Source organism: Trichomonas vaginalis, chromosome V (assembly GCF_026262505.1).
Source record: "Trichomonas vaginalis G3 chromosome V, whole genome shotgun sequence".
Lineage (NCBI taxonomy): Eukaryota > Parabasalia > Trichomonadida > Trichomonadidae > Trichomonas > Trichomonas vaginalis.
This window is the reverse complement of record NC_067207.1, coordinates 26679953-26704209: the sequence shown is the minus strand read 5'-3', so window position 1 is coordinate 26704209 and position 24257 is coordinate 26679953. Positions and strand designations below refer to the sequence as shown.

The 24257-nt window shown below is 34.7% G+C and overlaps 10 protein-coding genes and 2 pseudogenes across 12 annotated transcripts, besides 1 other annotated feature; 4 read left to right on the top strand and 8 right to left on the bottom strand.

Annotated features, from left to right (window-relative positions):
- Positions 1-24257: part of a mobile genetic element that runs on past both edges of the window.
- On the top strand, positions 370-717 carry TVAGG3_0408680 (uncharacterized protein; the record flags this gene model as incomplete). The annotated part of the gene is made up of 1 exon (XM_051233011.1): positions 370-717. The coding sequence occupies one exon, from the start codon at positions 370-372 to the stop codon at positions 715-717; it is 348 nt and encodes a 115-aa protein (XP_051102741.1).
- On the bottom strand, positions 5175-5854 carry TVAGG3_0408670 (annotated as a pseudogene). Its single transcript has one exon. A coding segment is annotated over exon 1 (680 nt).
- Positions 7972-8314, bottom strand: TVAGG3_0408660 (uncharacterized protein; the record flags this gene model as incomplete). The annotated part of the gene is made up of 1 exon (XM_001295133.2): positions 7972-8314. A coding segment is annotated over one exon (343 nt), but the record flags the coding sequence as incomplete, so codon positions are not given.
- Positions 10025-11404, bottom strand: TVAGG3_0408650 (organellar and viral DNA polymerase type B; the record flags this gene model as incomplete). Its single annotated transcript, XM_051233010.1, has 1 exon — positions 10025-11404. A coding segment is annotated over one exon (1380 nt), but the record flags the coding sequence as incomplete, so codon positions are not given.
- Positions 12104-12900, bottom strand: TVAGG3_0408640 (KilA, N-terminal/APSES-type HTH, DNA-binding family; the record flags this gene model as incomplete). Its single annotated transcript, XM_051233009.1, has 1 exon — positions 12104-12900. A coding segment is annotated over one exon (797 nt), but the record flags the coding sequence as incomplete, so codon positions are not given.
- Positions 13008-13382, top strand: TVAGG3_0408630 (uncharacterized protein; the record flags this gene model as incomplete). The annotated part of the gene is made up of 1 exon (XM_051233008.1): positions 13008-13382. One exon carries the CDS (start codon positions 13008-13010, stop codon positions 13380-13382), a length of 375 nt encoding a protein of 124 aa, XP_051102738.1.
- Positions 15650-16251, bottom strand: TVAGG3_0408620 (annotated as a pseudogene). The gene has a single exon. A coding segment is annotated over exon 1 (602 nt).
- On the bottom strand, positions 18684-19349 carry TVAGG3_0408610 (organellar and viral DNA polymerase type B; the record flags this gene model as incomplete). The annotated part of the gene is made up of 1 exon (XM_051233007.1): positions 18684-19349. A coding segment is annotated over one exon (666 nt), but the record flags the coding sequence as incomplete, so codon positions are not given.
- Positions 20422-21072, bottom strand: TVAGG3_0408600 (uncharacterized protein; the record flags this gene model as incomplete). Its single annotated transcript, XM_051233006.1, has 1 exon — positions 20422-21072. The coding sequence occupies one exon, from the start codon at positions 21070-21072 to the stop codon at positions 20422-20424; it is 651 nt and encodes a 216-aa protein (XP_051102736.1).
- TVAGG3_0408590 (protein of unknown function, DUF4106 family) lies at positions 21496-22251 on the bottom strand (the record flags this gene model as incomplete). The annotated part of the gene is made up of 1 exon (XM_051233005.1): positions 21496-22251. One exon carries the CDS (start codon positions 22249-22251, stop codon positions 21496-21498), a length of 756 nt encoding a protein of 251 aa, XP_051102735.1.
- On the top strand, positions 22544-23281 carry TVAGG3_0408580 (uncharacterized protein; the record flags this gene model as incomplete). The annotated part of the gene is made up of 1 exon (XM_051233004.1): positions 22544-23281. A coding segment is annotated over one exon (738 nt), but the record flags the coding sequence as incomplete, so codon positions are not given.
- On the top strand, positions 23507-23870 carry TVAGG3_0408570 (protein of unknown function, DUF4107 family; the record flags this gene model as incomplete). Its single annotated transcript, XM_051233003.1, has 1 exon — positions 23507-23870. A coding segment is annotated over one exon (364 nt), but the record flags the coding sequence as incomplete, so codon positions are not given.

The following is a 24257-nucleotide window of genomic DNA, read 5'->3' as shown; positions in this document are numbered from 1 at the left end:
AGAAATAGTGTGAACTTGACCTTGGGGCTTCATGACCTTGCGCAAGTAGTCTTTTACGCAGTCGTTTTTTAAATTAGGTAAACTGCCTCGTCAAATCCTTCTGGCATTCCGAGTCCTTCCATCCGACAGAAAAAGTTTTTCCTTCCGACAGAAAAAGTTTTTCCTTCCGACAGAAAAAGTTTTTCCAGTTTTCCGTCCGTAAACCATTCAAATTTTCGAAAATTGAGAACTTTTTGGTCGAACTTCAGAAAAAGTTTTTCTTTCCGACAGAAAAAGTTTTTCTTTCCGACAGAAAAAGTTTTTCCTTCCGACAGAAAAAGTTTTTCCTTCCGACAGAAAAAGTTTTTCCTTCCGACAGGACACAAACGAATGTCCCACGTCCCACCAACCCAGTCCATTCCCAAACCAGAGGAACCTAAAGAACCACAACAGTCTCCTCAGCAACCTCAGTTCCAGCAAGTACCTCCGAATTTCTACCAATTTCCACCTCAAGGTTACTACCTACCACAAGGCTTCCCGAACTACCCTCCTCTGCCTATGCCTTACTTCCCCAACCCTTGGATGTTCCAGCAAGCTCCACCCCAGCAATTCCAATCTCAATCCAAATCGAAGAGAGACCAAGAGTTCGAAGAAGGTCTGAACCGTTTACGCAAAGAGTATGCCATAGCTCCAATTGAGAGAAAGTTGTTCCCGGACCAAAAATATAATTTATGTTAACATGTTAGATCTAACATGTTTTCTAACACGTTTTCTAACCTCTTGAATTTTCATGACTTCTTCGTAAATGTTTTGTCATGACTTCTTCGTAATGAGTGTAAAGGACCCAAAAATAATGTTTAGGGTAGAAGGTTAGATCTAACCTGTTTTCTACCCTCATTTCTACCCTCTTGAATTTGTCATGAATTTCCTTAAGACAGAAAAAATAAAGTTAGTTTTATTTTTATTTATTTTTTTATTTTGTATGTAAGAACAGAAATGCAAACATTGAGTTTGAAACAGTTAAAAAGATAGACAATGACACCAAATTGGTTAGATAGTGGTGATTTAAACGTAAGATACTCAAAGAAATACAACAAATATCTTTGTCAGACATTTTATCTCCATCTGGAAAGAGACCGAAGGACTGGGTTAAAATTGCTTCTACTCAGAAAATTTTGACAAGAAATCCTGAGCTTTTAATATCGTAAGATTCTATGGAACTACAGCATATCTTATAGACAAAAGTCTTATACCAATAGTTTTGTTATGGTTAGACCCAGTTGTTGGATATAACTTCATAACATATGGTTCATTCGATACGGAACGTTGCAGTGAAGGCTACTTTACATCGTTCAGAACTTCCACCACGAAGATCAAGAAATGAAGAGTGAGAATAATGACAGTGAAATAGATATTTTTATCTGAAGAAATACAGCAGAACGAACAGCTTAAAACGAATTTACTCCAGCAGAGCTATTATCAGATTTCGCTCATTATTGTCGCATATCATAACAATGCAGTTCAAATTGGTGACACTAATAGAAAATATTTGCCAAAAGATTCATCACAAACCGGGGGAACTGCTAAAGATAACACATGGGTAACATTTCAATCTCTCACCTCCTGGTGAAAATGGTTGACGCTTTACAAACGATTCATTACGTATAAAAAATGGAAGGTCAATTATTGCAGATAAAGAAATTGTTCGGTTCCATAACAAACCCACCAGATATTTGGATTTGGCTTTCGATGACGCTTGCTATGCCAGTTTGCTGGATATCATATATCGCTTGCAACAAGGTGGTCGTATCGTATATTCTCAAGGAACGAACGCAAGAGAAAGAAGCATATTATAAACTTCAAACTCACAAAACTACCGAACACAATAAGAAAGTAGATGTTTTCTCAAGAACTCGACATGAATGTGTTGCGAGTCATTCGGAACATTGCAGAACAGGACAATTGTTATGTCCAATACAGCAGGAAAAACATTTTTTTACTTCGTTTAAGATTCCTGTTAGAAGATTCCTCCATTAGAAGCTTTCTCATTTATTCCAGCTTTTGCAGGAAACATTCAGCTTAAAAGTAAAGTTCGTAGCGACGCATTACAAATGCACATCTAGTATCTGTATGTATCATTGCTTTCCAGTCCAACTCTTAATAGTTGCATTTGCTTCAGATTCAAATCCACCGACAATAAAATTTGCTTCATGGAAAATGAAGCATTCACTATGATAAGAAGGCAGTCAGAAGCTAGTGGACACGTTATACTTTGATTGCATATGATGAGGTTAGTCCGTCTGCTACTTTTCGAACAAAGGATTTTTAATTGAATGTTTCTTCATCCAAGTCATCTCTCTTAGACCTAACAATTTATACAAGAACTGTGTTAGAAATTATACAAACCGAGGCTTATGTTTTCCTGTTAAAGTTATGGATTGCGATCTATGGGGTTCATTCTCACAGAATACAGATAGTTTCAAGCTGGCCTTTACGCAGCTTACCGCCTAATAATCGTTAAAGTATTTGGCGCCTATTAGAAGAAAAGAAACTATTATGTTAATTTTTGACGACCTTATTCTACTGCTTCAGCTTCCATGGGCAGCTTTATGAGAATATGCCTGCAAGACCCGATCATAGGACTGTTTTATGAAATGTATGCGCAAACGCTGGCAATACAAACATGATATGATAGGGATTGAATGAAGATGTTATATGAAGGTCATTGGTGAGTGATGTAGTGTGGAACATAAATGGATAAGCTATGACACACACATTTCTTATGTTGGTTTCACAGAAAGTGGACTTTGCTTCCAGCAAGGTCAAACATCTACCTGCTTCCAATAACATACAAATTGTTTGTTTAAAGACCTATTGAACTAGCAACTGAATAACGTACCAAAGCCAACTTATGGATTTTATGAGGGATTGTTGCTTTGCAATACAAGTAAGAAACATCAGCATACCTAATAATAAGACTTTGACAGCTCATATACTAGCAAACTGACGACGTGAGAGATAAAGGATGAACGTTTATTTTTAGCTTACTAAAGTTCTTCATCAACTTCGTGAACCTTCACCATTGTGAACAAACTTACCAAACGATATGGAGCACTATTGAATTATGTCTTACGAGCTGCACAATGGCAAAAGAGCAGTCTCACAAGTTAGGTGTTCCACCAGCGCCTGTCAATATAGCATTGTGTCAGTCCTTATATAAGATTATGTCTCCCACTAGGTTTGCTACTACAGCAGGACGTAATCATGAATGTAATGAGTGAAAAACGAAACACATATCATGCAACAATGTTATACATAAATCACTGTAAGCGTAATGTGAATCTTATACACAAACTACCACGACCATACCGCCAGAACACCAACTCAAAATCCAACAGCCTAGTCAACCAAGACAACACCTTCAATGACTAAACCTAATGAATATGAAAGACAAAAGCTCCTGTTCAAAAAGTTGCAAGCTCCAAAACCGACTCCAACATTTAACCAAGAACTACTCCTCAAATAAATCGTAAAAACTCCCTGCGTTCCTTACTGAAAAAAATAATGTTAGTTTTATTTATATTTGAACATTTTATTTAGAGTAAAATGACGACTAAAGTCACTGAGCAATGAACAAAAAATTTTTGGTAGAATACATTAAATCAGGAGGCGCTTGCCAATGAAAGGTTTTTTAACTTCATTACTATGAAGGATGGTAACGTTCAGTTTAGAAGATAAACAACATTATAGATAAGAAAGGTATATTAAGGAAGATTAAACTTCATGAGAACAACATTGCTGAACTTAAGAAGAAGTTAAAAGAGTTGGGAGACAAAGAAGAGAGTTATAAAGTAATGAATTCAAGTGGGTGAGAAAAAGAGGTGAAAAAAGAGGTGAGATTTCACCACTTCACCTAAATTTATTTTGTGCTATGTTTTCATACGTGTGAGGGTGGTGATATCATAATTTTTTAAGGTTTATTTTTTAAAATTATTTTTATTTTATTTGGATGTAATGACAGAACAAAAGCAACTCATACAAATCAAAAACATATAACAAACATAACATTTAAACATTATTCTTCTTCCTGAGCATAACATGTTCTTTCAAATACATCCGAGACCAGTTGACTTTTCATTGACTGTGTATAAAGATAGAAATAGTTATATCATTAACCATACGATGACGAAGGTAAGTTATGTAAATTGTACGTTAAGAAGTTAGAGAAAGTTTATGGCTTCAAGTATGACTACAATAGGGTTACAGAACTGATGATGAGATATTGAGGAAAATTTATGAGAACATTAGTTAAGTTGGTTAGTGAGAACGATGTGAGAAACGTTTAGTTTTACATTAGTGAGTTCGTTAGTGAAGTGGTTGGCGGCTTTGTAAATATTTTAAGGTTGAGTTGAGTAGGGTGGAACGTCGTGCCGCCGTACCCAACATAACCATACTACTATTTCATCGAAACTAAACGTATATGTTTTGTCAAGACTTCTTCGTAAATGTTTTGTCACAGACTTCTTCGTAAATGTTTTGTCAACATGAAGAATGTTTTGTCAAACATGAACGTATATGTTTTGTCAAACATGAACGTATATGTTTTGTCAAGACTACTTCGTAAATGTTTTGTCAAAACATGAACGTATATGTTTTGTCAAAGACTTCCTATTCCATCGTAATGAGCGTAAATCACGACAAAAATAATGTTTAGGGTAGATGGTTAGATTCAAACCTACTATTTCTCACCTGTTTTCTACCCCAGTTATTTATAAGCTTTTTACATGGTTAAACGTTTATTTTTTAAATTTTGTGAAAACTCAACGGTTTGACACAAGCCCAAAATTATTTACTCAGAATTTTTGTTGCTGAATTCAGCAAAAATAATGTTTAGGGTAGAAGGTTAGATCTAACCTGTTTTCTACCTCTTTTCTACCCCAGTTATTTTTATAAGCGTTTTACATGTAAAACGTTATGAATTCGTGGAGATCTAAACAGTTTCGTAGCTTCTATTTCTTCTTTTAAGTACATCGAATGTTTAACTGTGCGAAGGTTTCTTTATATTTCTTCTTGACGTCGAGATAGAAGAAATCTTCTGCTGTTGGATAGTTTTGTTCAGAAATGCTAACATGTCCATTTTATCTTCTGCTGGTTTTTCTGCTTCTTTCTTAAGTCCGCATAGTCGTTTCTCATACGTTCTATCTCTTTGACGAGTAGTTATATTTCCTCATTGCTGCTTTACATTTAGAACATTGCGGGTTCATTTTTGCGTTATATTCTGAAACCTTACATAGCTAAAACAACTAAAAGCGTCAATTGCTCTCTATCTCAAAAATAGCGGGTCTTATTTGTTTGTTCCATCCTTCCTCTTCTATTCTTTATCTCTTATCTGCCATACACATTCAGCAACTAACGAAACAAAGTTGTCGTAGGTCTTAAATCTTCAATTTATAATATGTCGAGATGTTCTTATATACCATATCGCAATCTTTGTCCATAACCTTATGGTTGCAATGAAATCCTAGAAACTCATAGTTTACCTTCTATGAACTTCTTTATTTCTACTGAGTCAGTTGCTTTGACTTCAATTTCGTCGAATTCAGGAATAGTGAGTTTTTTGTTGTTGATTTCAGGTATTTTGGGTAAATGGTCGATGAGGTCCTGCATTTCATAAGAATACTGTTCATTTGTTTCATCTTTCGCACTACAGTCTAAATTACATGTTAAAAGTTCTGCTTTATCTTCTGATTTCTGTTTCAAAAGTATAGAAGAAGGAATGAAGCTTTTCATCATCTACTAACATTGACGTAGGATTCATGACTAACGAGTTTGGTGCTGTTGTTTGAATTGTTGCTGTTGTGCCGATTGTTGACATTTTTATTTTTTTATACAAAATAAAAAAAATAAAAAAAATAAAACTAACTTTATTTTTTATTTCGGGAAAATTCATGAAAATTCATGAAAATTCAAGAGGTGAAAAAAGAGGTGAAAAAACAGGTGAGATCTCACTTCTTCACCTAAATTATATTTTTGGGTCCTTTACACTCATTACGATGAAGTCTTGACAAAACATTTACGAAGAAGTCATGAAAATTCAAGAGGGTAGAAAAGAGGTGAGAAAACAGGTTAGATCTAACCATCTACCCTAAAATTATATTTTTGGGTCTTTACGCTCATTACGATAGAAGAAAGTCTTGACAAAACATGTACGATGAAGTCTTGACAAAACATTATACGAAGAAGTCTTGACAAAACATTTACGAAGAAGTCTTGACAAAACATTTACCCGACATTCTCGTCAAATACAAAAAAATACAAAAAAATGACACTTTTTCATTAGATAACTTTATTTTTTGACGAAGTGAAGGTTGAACACTTCGTCAAAAAAATCCCTGAAATCATATCTTACATACAAAAAAATACAAAAAAATGACACTTTTTCATTAGATAACTGTTATTTTTGACGAAGTGAAGGTTGACACTTCGTCAAAAAAATCCCTGAAATCATATCTTACATACAAAAAAAATCACAAAATAAAACTAACTTATTTTTTCTATCTTAAGGAAATTCATGAAAATTCAAGAGGGTAGAAAACAGGTTAAAAACAGGTTAGATCTAACCTTCTACCCTAAATTATATTTTTGGGTCCTTTACAATCATTACGAAGAAGTCTTGACAAAACATTTACGAAAGAAGTCTTGACAAACATTTACGAAGAAGTCTGAACAAAACATTTACGAAGAAGTCTTTGAACAAAACATTTACGAAGAAGTCATGAAAATTCAAGAGGGTAGAAAAGAGGTGAGAAAAACAGGTTAGATCTAACCATCTACCCTAAATATATTTTTGGTGTAAATTTCATGATTTTCGAGAGTTTTAGACCATGTTAGAAAACAGGTGAAAAACAGGTTAGATCTAACCATCTACCCGACATTCTCGTCAAATACAAAAATACCAAAAAAATGACACTTTTCATTAGATAACTGTTATTTTTTGACGAAGTGAAGGTTGACACTTCGTCAAAAAAATCCCTGAAATCATATCTTACATACAAAAAATACAAAAAAATGACACTAACTTTATTTTCTGACTTTCAACAAAAGACCAAAAATAAACGCTTTACATGTATTTTCCAGCAACTTCGTCAAAATAATTTATAGCTTTATCTATCTCATCTACTCCAAACGTTTCTTTACCTTTCGTGGGAGCACCAATACATTTTCTCAAAAACTTCACAGTTTCTGTTTCAGCAGCTTCATATCATTAAAAGAACACAACCTTGACTCTATTGACTGTAGAGTCATATCTTAAGAGTTATATTATATGTCCTTACCTATCTTATATCTTTTTGTGTTGAAGTCCTTCGGTTTCTGAACGATGTAAAGTAAGCCTTCACTGCAACGTTCCGTACGAATGAACCATATGTTATGAAGTTTATCCAACAATCTGGTTCTAACCATAACAAAACTATTGGTATAAGACTTTTGTCTATAAGATATGCTGTAGTTCCATAGAATCTTACCGATATTAAAAGCTCAGGATTTCTTGTCAAAATTTTCTGAGTAGAAGCAATTTTAACCCAGTCCTTCGGTCTCTTTCCAGATGGAGATAAAATGTCTGACAAAGAATATTTGTTGTATTTCTTGAGTATCTTACGTTTAAATCACCTATTCTAACCAATTTGGTGTCATTGTCTATCTTTTTAACTGTTTCAAACTCAATGTTTGTCATTCTGTTCTTACATACAAAATAAAAAAATAAAATAAAAAATAAACTAACTTTATTTTTTCTGTCTTAAGGAAATTCATGACAAATTCAAGAGGGTAGAAATGAGGGTAGAAAACAGGTTAGATCTAACCTTCTACCCTAAACATTATTTTGGTCCTTTACACTCATTACGAAAAGTCATGACAAAACATTTACGAAGAAGTCATGAAAATTCAAGAGGTTAGAAAACGTGTTAGAAAACATGTTAGATCTAACATGTTAACATAAATTATATTTTTGGTCCGGGAACAACTTTCTCTCAATTGGAGCTATGGCATACTCTTTGCGTAAACGGTTCAGACCTTCTTCGAACTCTTGGTCTCTCTTCGATTTGGATTGAGATTGGAATTGCTGGGGTGGAGCTTGCTGGAACATCCAAGGGTTGGGGAAGTAAGGCATAGGCAGAGGAGGGTATTCGGGAAGCCTTTGTGGTAGGTAGTAACCTTGAGGTGGAAATTGGTAGAAATTCGGAGGTACTTGCTGGAACTGAGGTTGCTGAGGAGACTGTTGTGGTTCTTTAGGTTCCTCTGGTTTGGGAATGGACTGGGTTGGTGGGACGTGGGACATTCGTTTGTGTCCTGTCGGAAGGAAAACTTTTTCTGTCGGAAGGAAAAACTTTTTCTGTCGGAAGGAAACTTTTTCTGTCGGAAAGAAAAACTTTTTCTGTCGGAAAGAAAAACTTTTTCTGAAGTTCGACCAAAAAAGTTCTCAATTTTCGAAAAATTTGAATGGTTTACGGACGGAAAACTGGAAAAAACTTTTTCTGTCGGAAGGAAAAACTTTTTCTGTCGGAAGGAAAAAACTTTTTTCTGTCGGATGGAGACTCGGAATGCCAGAAGGATTTGACGAGGCAGTTTACCTAATTTAAATAAACGACTGCGTAAAAGACTACTTGCGCAAGGTCATGAAGCCCAAGGTAAGTTCACCACTATTTCTGGAAGGGCTGCTTGTTAGCAAATAGAACAAATACTAACGTAGTCATAAACGTTTAAATCAAACTCTTTCAATAAGTCATTGCGGAACTTTACAAAACCTTCTCTTAAAATTCTTACATCTTGTTTGCAGTAAAACGTGCTATATTTTTCTAAGTCGAAGTGGTTTCATCTATTCTGCAACCTTTGATGGAATCTATGTTCTTCATAAATGTATCTGCATCATGGATAAACTTACATGCTTCAGAAATGACACCAGTTCTGTTGTCATTTGCTAACAAAACACTGCTGTAGTAGTTATATGGAAATACTTCTTTCGGTCCTGTTTGTAAGTTAAACATAGCAGGAAATAGTTTAAGCTTCTTATTTATAACACTGTAAGAGTCTTTTATAATAATTGCCCGTCCTTTATATAAGCCAGTTATTGCATTGTTCGTGAACCTTTAATGATGGGAGTTCCTTTCACTTCTGTCATGTGTCTTAAGATGAAGTTTATGTCATAACTGAGGTTGTGAAAATATATTAAACTCTTGTCAGGAAGTCTTTCCAAAAATTCTGTTGCACAGTTTTGACCCCAAATGCTTTCACTAACTGAACCATCTTCACTGTCATAACAGATGTTAAAAGCTTTATGAAAGCCATCCGTACTACACTCAAAGTCAGCAAAGAAAACGTGCTCAGGTATGAATTTACATTTAGCTTTATTTACTTCTTTTGACTCTGCTTTCTTCTTCAGTTGTACACAATACTTTGGAGCATATGTCAAATCTTTAAATGGTGCAAGGTTCTGTTTATATAAGTCAGTAGTAATTGAAAAGTTCTCCATAAGAAATAGGTTCGAAATATTTGCACTCCCACAATGTTTTCATAACATCCCATAACGGTGTTGTTCTATCATAACGAACTACATATTTATCTTCTTCTTTGTATAAATCTTCATCTGTTTCTCAATGTTCATTCCACCACAAGCTTTGAGAATTTCTTTATAGTTTCGAATGAAGTATGTTGTCATTGGTAATCTTTCATTTAGCATGTAGTGGTCTTCAACAAGAAGTAAGTCAATAGTTCTAACAGTTTCGCATTCTTTTGGTATATATCTCTTTATTTCATTATGTCTTGAGTCATTGAAATAACCAATGGTAACATTAAATGATATACCTGTTGCGTCAGAAATTTCTTGTACTTTACTTTGAGGAAAGTCTCTAACACGAATGACTTCTCTCATGTGGTCAATAGTTTCTTCATTTACTCCAGCCTGAATGCAAGCATAAACGAAACAATTGTCCTCTGTCATAAGTGTTGCAGTTCTTTTGTTCAGTTCATTGAAGATTTGGTAGCGTTCAAGATTTATAGGTAATGTGCAAAGATACTTCCAGAACTGACCGCTTCTCTTCTTATAAAACTTCTTTTCACCATTATCTTTCCAAAAGCTTTCTATAAGTGCTGGGTTTCCTGTTTGCTTAAGAGCTTCCAAAATGGCTTTCTGGTCATTTGTCAGTGTGCTTTCATCTCTATATGGTCTCTTTTTTGGTTTGCCTTTCTTTACATCTGACATCGTTAAGCCTTCATATTCTGTTAAATCATACATCTTTATTTCGGTAAGATTCTTTATGTTTGTCAAGAAGAAGTCATAGTGCATTTCAACAATACCTGCAGCATTTGCTTCTATCTCTGATATAAAGTTCTCCTTCAAGAGCTGATGTAGTAATGTTCCAATATTATTGAGGTTTAACGTAGAACATTCATACTTTCCACCAAGTTTATAACATACCATCCATCTCTGTTGGGAGTTTATTTTAATCTTCTCTAAGAGTCTCATGAAAACCTTACCGAAATGTTTGTGTAAATAGTCTCTGTTTGGTTCATCTAAAGCTTCGATGTTAAAGTCAATGAGTCTATTGCCTGACTTCACATTTCTCTTCCTATTCTCTTCATCTTTCTTTAACCATCTCTCACCTTCTTTTGGTTTGTCGTCAATGGAACGAATGACATCGTTAGCTTTGCGAACTTGTTCTATAGCACTTTTAAACATCTCTCTTCTCTGTTGTTTCAGTGTGTCATCTCTCTTTCGTGTTTCACCAACGTTTGCATTTGTTATGTCAAACATTTCTCTTCTTACTTCATGTGGTACAGCTCTTCTTGTTTCACCAACGTTTGCATTTGTTATGTCAAACATTTCTCTTCTTACTTCATGTGGTACAGCTCTTCTTGTTTCACCAACGTTTGCATTTGTTATGTCAAACATTTCTCTTCTTACTTCATGTGGTACAGCTCTTCTTGTTTCACCAACGTTTGCATTTGTTATGTCAAACATTTCTCTTCTTACTTCATGTGGTACAGCTCTTCTTGTTTCACCAACGTTTGCATTTGTTATGTCAAACATCTCTCTTCTTACTTCATGAGGTACAGCTCTTCTTGTTTCACCAACGTTTGCATTTGTTATGTCAAACATTTCTCTTCTTACTTCATGAGGTATTGAACGTCTATGATATAAGTCAATAGCAATGTCATTTAAAGGAAATGCTCTTGCATGGACTTCGTCCTCGCCGCGTTGCGGCTTTATGAACTCATGAATTCTATCATAACTTATTGCACCATTGTAGTCTTTAATGAAGTCAGCGAGTGCTTTTTTGTTTGTTGCGTAATGCTTTGCAACATCTATATTAGCTTCTGTAAGAAGTTGTTTTATTTCCGAGTGTTCTAACTTAGACAACTTCCGATACATCTTTAGTAGGAAATAAAAAAAATATTTTTGAAAAAATTAGATTAGATTTTTTTAAGTTATTTTTCAAAATAATTTAATATTTTTATTTTAATGAAACACATGCAAGATTGCAAGTTCTTTTCATACAATGCTCTCGCTACTGCCATCAAGAATGAGTTCAATAATGCTTCAAACGTTAATGTTATCTTTAACAAGAAGTTTGTGAAAGAATCTAAGTTTGGTCAGTATGTCAGACCATTAGCTATCGTCATTGACCGCAAACGTTATACTTCACAAGAGTTAGCAGTAGTTTTGAAACAAAAGGGTTTCTTCGTGAATGTCAAAGATACACACTATACTGTCATAAAGAACTCTAACGTTGACTTCTTCAGTATTGCTATGAATCTTTCCGAACAGAAAGAATATAAGAAGGGTGAAACAAATGTGAAATATTATCCTTCATCTCTGAAGACAATAACGAACAAAGATGTTATACAAAAGTTCTTACCAAAGGTTGAAGAAGCTTCAATTGACATTGACGAAGGAAGTGAAATGGTTGAAGAAATTGACCCTGAAGCTATTTAACCAAAAATATATTTTTGGTGAAGAGGTGAGATATCACCTGTTTTTTCACCTCATTCTCTCTTCGTTAATGTTGTCGTGACTTCTTCGTTAATGTTGTCGTGACTTCATTCTTCCTCTTTGAAGTTATCGAAATATTCTGTTATTTTTTCCTTCAGTAATGTTAAGTCTTCTTTGAAGGTAAGTATTGTGCAACCTTTGATGTCATAGTGTGTTTGAGGAAGAGTATTTTTGACAATTTCTTTTATTTGCTCATTCGGTGTCATTGAAATCGGTAAGTTTTCACGATAGAACCAGTTTCTGTCAGATTTGTAAATCTTAGCAAGGTCATAAAAGCTCTTGTTGTTTCTTCTGACTAAATGCAACATAACCATATCTTTATCTTCTTCTTTCTCCAACTCTTCAGTATATATCATATACTTATAACTCTTTTCCTTTCCTTTTGGTACTGAACGTGGTATTCTTTTCTGTATGCTTTTGTCTTTGGATTCAATGACTTCATCTTTTGCTTGAAGTTTCTTTTCCATCTCTCCACGTTCTGCTTTATATAGTTCATCTAACATCATGAAAATATAACAAGCATAACGAGGTGAAGCCCACATTGCTACAGCATTTACTAAAAGTCTATGAACATAATAACCTTTCAAACCAGGTGCCAAATTCTTGCGATTTTCGTACGGAATCTCTTCCCTCGGAAAACCGAGGGAAGCAATCATATGAGGAAATTCTTCTAAAAGTTCTTTTGCCTGTTGGTTTTCAAACCAATGATATGCTTGCTTTGTAGAACGAAGAGCGTTCATTATACTTTGCATTTGGTACATGTCGTCTTTGACAGAACGAATGAGTCTCAATTGTTTGTTATATTGTATGTACTCGTATTCTTCATTTATGACTTCATGAACGATAGCAGTTGTTGTGTTCTCTAATGTTGACATATCTGTCCTTACATACAGGATAAAAAAATAAATAAAAATAAAATTAGCGTTATTTTTTCTGAGATAAACACTATTTCTTCACAACATTAAATTTTATCCTGTATGAAATGACTTTAAAAAGATTATTGACTGACTTCGAATACTATATCATTGACGCACTGACAGACCCTCAAAACTGTGTTGAAAGTTCTTTAAGCTTTAAGATTGAAGGTACGACGCATTTTGTCTTCACTTACGTATTGAAAGAATATGACCGTTATCATAACGAAGTGAATCAAACACTAATAAAATTTGTAGATAAAAAATTGGTTAACAATGAATATTTTAAACGTGAAGACCCAAACACTGCTGGAGATGATGAAGAATACAGACAAGTTATTGAAAAAAATAACGCAAGATTAGATGCAATAGAAAAGAAGTTTAATGAATGTCTTACAAACACGTATGAATATCTTATGCAGTGGGAAGCCAGATGGAAATAAATTTACGTCAAATATGCAATTTATAAAATCTTATGTCGACAGGCTACGTAGCACAGTGGTCTAAGGTGGTGTTATGGAGGGGTCAAGGTCTGTGGTTCGAACCGCGACAGCGCCGTATTTTCTTATTTTCTTTATTTGTCTTGTTTGTCTTGTTTGTCGTGAATAAAAAGTGTCATAAAAGTGCTCTATCTTCCACGGGAATAAATAAAAAATTTACTTTATTTCTTCTTTATTTCTTTGTTCCCGTGGAAGAAGGGTTTTGCTGTTTTTTCTCAGCCGAAATCAATGATTTTTTCATTTTTGGAATCCTTAGCGAATGAGGAATCTTTTCTCTCGTGGAAGCTTTGACCTAAAATATAATTTAGGTGAAGAGGTGAGATGTCACCTGTTTTCTCACCTAATTTTTCACCCTCGTGACTTTGTCATAACTTCTTCGTAAATGCTTTGTCATAACTTCTTCGTAAATGCTTTGTCATAACTTCTTCGTAAATGCTTTGTCATAACTTCTTCGTAAATGCTTTGTCATAACTTCTTCGTAAATGAGTGTAAATGACCAAAAATATATTATAGGTGAAGAGGTGAGATGTCACCTCTTTTTTCACCTAATTTCTCACCCTCAGCCGCTAAGCGGCGAGACCCAAAGGGTCTTGAATTTTCATGAATTTCCTTAAGATAGAAAAAATAAAGTTAGTTTTATTTTATTTATTTTTTTTATTTTGTATGTAAAGATATGATTTCAACAATCGGCACAACAACAATTCAAGCCGCGAACGGCGGGACTCTGTCCACAACAACTTCACCAAACTCGTTAGTCATGAATCCTACGTCAATGTTAGTAGAGATGAAAAGCTTCATTCCTTCTTCATATACTTTCGAAACAAAAATCCAGAAGATAAAGCAAGAACTTTTAACAAGTAATTTAGACTGTAGTGCGAAAGATGAAACAAATGAACAGTATCTTTATGAAATGCAGGACATTATTGACCATTTACCTAAACTACCTGAAATTCAGCATCAAAAACTAACTATTCCTGAATTCGATGAAATAGAAGTGAAACCAACTGACTCAGTAGAAATAAAGAAGTTCATTCGAAAGGTAAACTATGAGTTTCTAGGATTTCATTGCAACCATAAGGTTATGGACAAAGATTGCGACATGGTATATAAGAATGTTTCTGACATATATAAATCCGGGGAGTTTAAGACCTACGATAACTTTGTTTCGTTAGTTGCTGAATGTGTATGGCAGATAAGAGATAAAGATAGAAGAGGTAAAATATGGAACGAACAGATAAGACCAACTGCTTTTGAGTTAAAGAAAACCATTGACGCCTTAGTTGTTTTAGCAGGTAAGGTTTCAGAATATAACGCAAAAATGAATCCGCAATGTTCTAAATGTAAAGCAGCAATTAGGAAATATAACTACTCCGTCAAAGAGATAGAAAGAATGCGAAACGACTATGCAGACTTAAAGAAAGAAGCAGAAAAGCCAGCAGAAAATAAAATGGACATGTTAGCATTTCTGAACAAAAACTATCCAACTGCTGACGATTTCCTTCTATCTGACGTCAAGAAGAAATATAAAGAAACTTTCGGCATTGTTAAAACTTTTGACATACTGACAGAAGAAATAGAAGCTACGAAATTGTTTAGGATTTCAAATATACATCGTACAATTCATGTAAAACGCTTGTGAAAAACTGGGGTGAAAAAACAGGTGAGAAAACAGGTGACATCTCACCTCTTCACCTAAATTATATTTTTGTCTGATTTACATCCAACGAAAAAGTTTAGAAGAATTTTCTTATTCTTTCTGGCATATTTTTTCTTTCCAGTACTCCCGCTCTAATGGTCCCAGATGTGTTGGCTTCGACTCTCTCAAGTTCTTAGATGGTATAACATCTTCAACGCCTCCTTCATATCTTACTTTATAAGTGTCATCGTTTGTTGTAGCCAAGTATTTCAATAACCACTCCTCGCTTTGCTTCGTCAATGGTTTCAGCAAGTTTGCCATTACTACTTTCACTAATTATGTCGAGGGTAAAATGCTATGGAGTCGTCAGCAGCTTTTATAAGATATCCATTACCTTGTGTAGAGTCTACGATATAATAGTTTCTACTTAACCTTAAACGTTTCTTTGTCAACGGTTTGTCGTCAAGAACTACACGAACTTTTGTACCAGGAATGAGGGTAAATTGTGTTGAATTTCTGATATTTTGTGTTTGGCTTCGTTTCTTTTGTATATACTTTTCTTCTTGTTGTTGTGTCATTGAATTTGGTGTATGTCCTGTTGTAGAATGTGTTGAGGAATTATAACTTCGAGAAAATGTTTCATTGTTTCTTCGGTAAAGTCTCGCTCTTGATTTAAATCTCTGAGAGTTCTTATGAAGCGGTTTATGATGCCGAGTATGTTATGGTTATGGTCTTCAGTAGTGTAGTGAGTTATGTTATGCTTAATGAGAAAATCTGTGATTTCGTTGCTGAGGTATGCACCGTCTTGGTCTGATGTTAAAGTACTTGGGTTATGTTCTGCTACAAACTTTTGTAAAACTCTTAACACTTCACGAGTTCCTTTATTTTTCATTGGATATGCATATGCTTTACGAGTGTTAACATTTATGAAGATGAGGAATGGTTTATGTCCTCCTTTTCTGCTTTGAATGAGAGTGTCAAATTGGTATGCGTCAGGAGTGTTGGAGTAAATTGGTAAAAAGTAGTCGTAAGGGTTTATTTTTGTTTGATGTACAACATTTTTGTCAAAGAACCTTTTCACTTCAGCTCTGTTAGTAAATCCCCAACTCTTTGCAGCTTCATTGAATTCTTAAATGACCTCCATGGATGTTGTTCGAATACTTCTTTCAAGCTCATTTATGTAAAGTTAAAGATTTTAACCAACTCGTATCCAAGCGTGCATTGTTATATAAGGAGGCATATAATCTTTTCCATTACCTGCTGGGTCTGTAATACCAGCTACAACATGTGTATGATTTCCTGCAGTTCCACAGAAAATACCTGTGCTAACATCTTTGGGTCAGTTGTGATATCATATCTGCATTCCCTGTCTATCCGAACCCGCTGCAAGATTTGTATAACCTCTTTTTGTTATTGAATGTGAATGGTTTCCTTCCACAGATGTTCTTCCACTGAACCTATGCATATGTGAAGGAAGGTTTTCAATACCTATTTTCTTTGAACCTCCCATCTTCATTGACTGCGTATTAGTGTAGAATGGAAAACTGTCAACTATTTCATACCATCTACCACCAAATAAAGTGTTTGGATTTATTGGATTCATAGACGTATAAACAGCTCCTATAGGATATATTAAATCATATATGCTCATAACTCTATAAACATATTCTAAAGAACTTATGTCATTAAATACCATTTGGAATGTATCTCCCGGATGAAATGTTGCATTTGTTCCACTTTTATAATGTAATGTTAGTTCAATAGAATTATCCAAGAAAAATTCAAAAGTATCTGGTTGAAGACCTCTAACAAATTCAAATGGAGTTGCTGGTTCACCATTTATAATTTCTGTTGTAAATGTCATTGTATCTGGTTTCGAAAATTTCTTTGTTAGTTCTGCATCCACATAAGTTTTGTCGCTTTCTTATCTAACATTGCTGGTAGTTCATGTGCTTCAAAGTTTCTGGCATGACTTTCAATTCCTGCAACTCTTTTATTTAAGATTGTGTATCTTTTACGCTTGTACTTGGATTTTCTAATGGTGCACTTGAACCAAGGTCAAAGTTCAATATTATGTCGTCTGCTCTAACAGTAGTGAAGGATTTATGTGTATGGTTCTTGTCAGCTTTACTGTCTAATGTAGCTTGAAGTTCATTTATATCGGAGATGTTGTGTTTATGAGATTTCAAAACTTTGTTCGTTGCTTCGAGTTCAACTTTGTCAGCTTTACTTTTAATAGCATCTTCAAACGTTATTTTTGCCTTAACTCTTAACATAAATCTTGGTTCAACTAATACACCGTTAACATTGAAAGTAGAGGCATAAATTTCACCGGTATAACCAAATGCTTCTGGTGCTTTAGCTACATCATACTGTACAGTACAGCTTATGTCATAACCTTTAGCACGAATGTATTTATATCTTCTTTCATTAACATTTTTTGTCTTCGCTTCATCACTTCGTGTTAAATATCCATGGTAGTCCGTTATAATCTGTTCGTCTGAAGTTATATAATGAACATGGTTCTTGTCCGCTTTACTATTTAATGTAGCTTGAAGTTCATTTATATCGGAGATGTTGTGTTTATGAGATTTCAAAACTTTGTTCATTGCGTCAAGTTCATTTTTGTCCGCTTTACTATTTAATGTAGCTTGAAGTTCATTTATATCGGAGATATTGTGTTTATGTTCTTTATCTGCTTTTTCGGCTAATTTCTCTTCTATCTCATTTATTTCAAGTTCATGCCTACCACCACCTCCCGAAGAAGTATTTTTCTTCAGCTCTTGAAGAACGTCCACTTCGCCATCTTTGGTGTCAATAATGAGACTTTGAGTTAAAACCTTTCCTGTCTTAATGGATGTTTGTAAAACTTCTTCTTCACCATGTTCGGGGTCATGGTCGTCATCATATCTTGTGAAATCAGAGATGTTGTCATACATTAAGCATATCTGTCTCAAAAGTTCTGCTATTTGAAACTGGAACGAAAGATATACAGAACTTTCATCATCTCCTAAAGTCAAGTCTGCTTTCTTAAGTATTTCTTGAATGTATGCAATGAGAACAGAGTACCTTGGAAAATATTCGAACAATATTTCATTAGCTGTTGGTTTTGGTGGTTCTTTTGGAGTTTCTGTTGTTTCAGTTCCTTCTGTAGGTTCTGTTGGAGTTTCTGCATCTCTTGACTTCAATGCTCTTGCTCTCAAAGACCTAAATGTTAGAGCACCGGGTTTTACAAAGGACTTTATAAATGCTTTAATAGTTCCTGGTAAGTTATTGTTAGCATTAAGTAAGTTCCTTATGCTTCCATCATGTACGTCCATAGCACTATGTAAAAAATCTATACTTTTCTTGTAGTCAGCAATAGACTGACTGTGATTTTTTAAAGATTTGTCAATACCTTTAAGCCAATCTTCATGCATGTCTGATACTGAGCCAAGAATATCATTTGCTTCCTTTAGTGTATTTTGTGCTTGTCGTAAAGTATCCAATCCCGTACGTGCATTGTTTGCTATACGTCTTACAGTATCTATTTGACTCCTTGTTTCTTGCATCCAACCAGATAAAGTTTTAATAGTATCCGAACCATTTGAAATGAAGTTCAAAGCATTTTTAACGTCATTTAAAACTTCTTCACCAAGTACCGCCCATATCTTTCCGATTTGGTATTGAAGAACTCCATATGAAGCAGCTGTTAAACCAGTATTTATAAGGTCCCATATCCATGATTTAGCAGTTTTTCCATCCTTTCCATCCTTTCCATCCAAACCGTTTTCGCCTTGAGGTCCTTGTATTCCTTGTATTCCTTGTATTCCTTGTATTCCTTGTGGTCCTTGAGGTCCGGTGTCACCCTTCTCTCCTTTCAGTTCATCTTTATGTTCGTTATAATATTCTAATGTCATAAGGTGTACATCATTACTGCTACCAGCAACGCCGAGAATTTGTTTCTCATTCATGACTAAATTCTTTAGGCATTTAATGTTGTCGTCAAATCGAAAGCTCTTTAACAATTCAATGAGAACATTTAATACTTTCACTAATGAGGCATCTACTGTAGAATTTATATATTGCACCGTTCCATCATTTATGATGGGAACCTTGCTTGTTGTAATGAATGGGTCATAAGTGTTAAAAGTATCGAAATCAATGACTTTTTTAGTTTTTCCATCGTCAATGACTAAATCATTGCCTTCAATGGTTAAAGTTGAGTTTTCGTTTACTAGTTCATGTGCTCTTCTTGCTTCATTTGTTTCATACGCATATGCAGCAATAGTCATATTTTAATGAGAATAAAATGTTGTTCTATTTGCAAAGTACAGACCCAAACGAATACGGGACAGTAAAGCTACAAACAAACTTAGGTCTTCAGAATGAAGCGCTTGCTTTCAGAGTTGTTGACTTCAATACTATCGCAACTTTTGTCATAACAGATGAAACAGATTTCATGAGATTTGAAATAGATGACAAAAGAAGTGTTGTAACATTTCCTAACAGAGCCGAGTATAGAATAGATAAAATTGCTGGAGTCATAGATACTCTCATAAATGAAGAAACTATTGACAACATAGATGTCGAACTCTCTTCTGAGGGAACATTGAAGTTCAGTAGCAAGAAAGAGTTCAAGATACCAAGAATGAGTCATAGAGTACAACTTCTTCTGGGGCATACCATATGACATTTCCTTTGAAAAGTGTTGACAAAACGATTGAGATGAAATCTGTTCCATACGTATGTTATGGTAATTGTTTGTACGTTGAGTCAAAATAGCTAATGTCACAGGTATTTCAGGAGTTAATAGTAAAGGTTCAGTAGAATATAAATCCTTCTGTTATGCAGTCAATTCAATGTTCATTCCAAACGTTCCTGTCATAGCAACTCATTTAGGTAAATGGGTTCGCATTAGTCCTCATAATTTGAAAGACATGCAATTCAGACTTGTTGACTTTCAAGGAGAGCCTGTAGAACTGAAGGCACCAGTGCGAATGACTGTTGAAGTTGACTTTTTAGAAAATATTAAATGCAACAGCTTACAAGAGAACTCAGAGCTAAAAATATAAAGTATGAATGTTATGTATTAGGTCATGAACTTTGGTTGTTGCTGTTTGATGAAACAAATGAGTTAGTTATGTCAGTCAAGAGAACAGAAAAAGGCGTCAAAGGCGCCGAGCGCAAAGCGCTATATTGTGTTAGTGAAAACTGCACCAAGTCAATAAGATTAGGTTTGCATTATGAAGATGAGTTCGATACTGTTGAAGAAGTTTTGGACAGATATTACAAATTGCTAACTTGAATTTTTTTGACTGACGGCGCAAAGCGCCAAGATGGGCTCAAAGAGCCCTCCTGACTGCTTTAATTTACTAAAACATATTTCAAGCAAAGCTTATAGTAAGTAGATAGTTTTGTATACTCGTTCGAATATTTATACTTAAACTCAACTCCTGTAGTTCCTGGTGTTTCAATGATGCGGATGTTACCTATTTTCATGAATAGTGGAGTTTGACCACAGCATTCGATTTCAGGGTCGAGATAGTCAATGACACATTGTTTCCCTGTTATTCGTGAGATAACATTTTCAAGGTCCTCCTTTGTTAGAATTATTTGGTTCTTGCTTATAAGATTTGTCAAAAGCTTCTTATCGTCTTTGAGTAAAATTGTTTGGTATAACTGAAGAAGGTAATGGTCTACGTTATCTGAAGGATTTGTTTGAACATTTGTGTAAGGGTTGTCGTTGGCTTCTCTTGAAAGAACTTGGTCCAGTGGTGGATACTCTAACTTAACATCTGATGTAGCGTTAGCGTTTGAAGCTGAGTTTAAATTCACGGCGCCATGCGCCAAGATGGGCTCTTTGAGCCCTCCCGACTTAAGTTCTGGTTCTGGCTCTTTCAAACACTCCGAACTATAGTTCTTTATGACAATATTGTTTGTCGTTCGTGAGTCAACATTTGATGTTGGTTCAATTGGAACATTAACGGCACCAGCTAAGATGGATTTGCTTCTCATTTCATATAGAATAAAAACCTTTTATATGTATGAAATGAACAATATACTCGACAAGGGTTTGAATGTAAAGCTAACGAATGAAAATATTGTTGAATTCACTGAGACAGGAGCTGTGTATAAAGATGTAGAACTACTGAACAAAAGAGCTAAGGGAAGAAGCAGGAATATGAACAAAGGGTGGAAGCCTATAAAAATTTATGTCAATGATGGCTCAGGAGGTTCAAACATAAAGTATGCAGAAAGTTATAGAGTTTATGCTCTCAAAGGTGAAAAGCCTTCATTTAAGAACAGCTATTCTAACACATATCCTCAAAAGCTAACGGATGGGGAAGTGGATGATATGAATGACAGCAAAAATATTAACAGAAATGGCGACAGAGATGCATGGAATTTGTTTACCATCAGTCAATTGAAGGTTAAACTTTAAAACAATGTTGGTCGTTCCCATGGAATATTTTTGACTTTAATGGTATTAGTCATGATATGAATCTCAAGGTATGAACGAGGAGAGATGAGAGACTTATATGCTTCCCAAATTTCTTCAAAAGGTAATGTTATACCTGACTGTTTCCAAATGAGTTCAATATCATAACGTGAGAAACCTTGAAAGATAACGAAGTCAGTTATGAGACGTTTTATGTTTAAAGCTAAAAACCTCCATGTTTGCATAAGTATTGCTACAGTTAAATGGTAATGTCTGACTTTAGTTATGATGTTAGCTAATGGTGAGTCAGGCTTTGACACTAAACCTTTTCCGGCGAAGTCGTCGCAAACGAGCAGAGTGTTTGAAGGATATTTTTTGAAGGGGTATTTTGAAAGTTTTGATAGAATGTAGTTTGTCAGTCGTTTCATATCGTAAACTCCTGAGTATTGACGTAAGTGGTGTTTGTCAATAATTCTTTCCATCTCTTCTGAAGTCTTTTGCATTCCTGACTGTATGAACTCTACAATAGCATAATATTTTCTCTTACGTCGAATGTAACGTTGAAGAAATTCAATGAGTTCGCTATCTGGAACTTTAACGACAGAGGCTTGAACTTTTGACATAAATGTTTTCGCTGTTGAATCCATAGAGTCTGAAGTTGCTGATATAATGATTTGGTCATAATATGAGTCGTTTCCTAAACGCTCTGTTATGAGTATATGACGAATGAGGTTAAATGTCTTACCTGAACCCATCTTTCCACAATAGAAATACACACCATTTGAACAGAACTCATAGTCCTTACTGAAAGGAAGAATGAGAGAACTGTTGAGCTTTTCACTGCTTTCATTCATGTCTTCATCTACGTCATGTATTAAATGCTTCATTTTATCTTCATTAAAAATGCAAGTCAGAAATATTCAGAACATAGCACCGAGTCTAACTGACAAGAGTATAAAGATATACTATGAACACGTTATGATGAAACCTACCAAAATTCAAGAAAGTCAGTATACTTATGAATATCCAAGACACTGGGTAGAGTATGTAGGAGGTGAGAAAGCTATTGAAATAAGACAAGTTAGAAGTATTCCAGCAGGAAGAACAATATTATTGAAGAACTTTAATGTTTTGAGGTATAATGATGAAACAAAGAAGCAAGATAGTTTTCCTGTTGCTGTGTATGTGAACCTAGACACAGGAGATGACATGAAAGTTTTTAACACAAAGCTTCAAACGGTAGTGAGAGAACAACTGACTGCGGAAGGACATCCATTACCTTCAGAAGTTACCATAGTATATAATTTTGAAACAAATGCAATAGATTTTAAAGTCGTCTCTGCAAAGAAGTCAGGTTTTACATTTAATGAAGCAGATGTATATTCGAATGAAAACTTCAAAGCTATTGCATGGTTAGATAATGACGATTGCTTTAAGAAAATATTTAAATTCAGTGACTCAACGATGTCAATAGATGACCTTCGTGGAATGTTACCATCGACGTTTACAGTAGAAGGTTCAGCAGGATTGCTTACAAGATTGTCAATTGGTGGTATTTGGTCTCGTGAGAACATTGTTATAAAATCCAGTATAAGTGAATTTGCTGAAGAATCTATATTATGTCTTTCAAACTACATGTATTCGCCACCGAAGCATTATAGTATAACAAACTTTGTCAGTAAGTTTAACATAAGACTTGTCGAACCTTCTTCAATGAAAGATGTTGTGCTACCTAAAGATGGAAAGGATGGACTCATTATTGAAATGATTTTAATAGCATATTAAATGAGCTTGTTTTTAAAGGTCATTCATGATGAAATAACTGTTGTAGAAGATGTTAGCAATTGTTCAGACATTTTATTGAGAATAGATGAGATAAGAAAGAAGTTTATGAAGCCGCAACGCGGCGAGGACGAAGCCCGTGAGAACGCTTATGTTTCATTGACTTTCTCCAGTAAAGAGAACTTTTATGAGATAATATTGAAGAGAGATGATTTTAATATGGTGTAAATGGTAGCTTGGGCAGCTTTAGGCGCAATGGGAACAAAAGCATTAGCATTTGGAGCAAAAGCACTTGGAGCTTATGACGCAGTAAATAAAATGAGTGGAGGAAGGGTTTCGAAGACATTAGATGCAAATAAAGGGAAGATTGGAGGCTGGGTTGCAAAGAAGTTAAGATTAAATAAAATAGGGCTCATAAATAAAGCATCCAATTTGGTTGCGACTGAGTCAGAAAATGCTTTAGGAAAGGACGATGAGTTTGCAAAACATGCAAAAGACTTTAATGACCAGATGAAAGGTGAAACAATGCATTTAAATAGAGTCGATGGAACTAAAGAAAATGTTTCTTCTCCACCAGTAGTTCTTCCGTATGGTCCCTATGGAATGTATGGAAACCCTTACGAAAGACCATTTGACCCATTGACTGGTGGAAGTAACTGGTATCATTACGGACGAAGAAGAAAGACAGTCAAGTTGGAGACAGACGTGAAGAAAGCAACTAAAAAGAAACCAAGGAAGAGAGTTATAAAGTAATGAATTCAAGTGGGTGAAAAAAGAGGTGAAAAAAGAGGTGAGATTTCACCACTTCACCTAAATTTATTTTTGTGCTATGTTTTCATACGTGTGAGGGTGGTGATATCATTAATTTTTAAGTTTATTTTTTAAAATTATTTTTATTTTATTTGGATGTAATGACAGAACAAAAGCAACTCATACAAATCAAAACATATAACAAACATACATTTAAACATTTATTCTT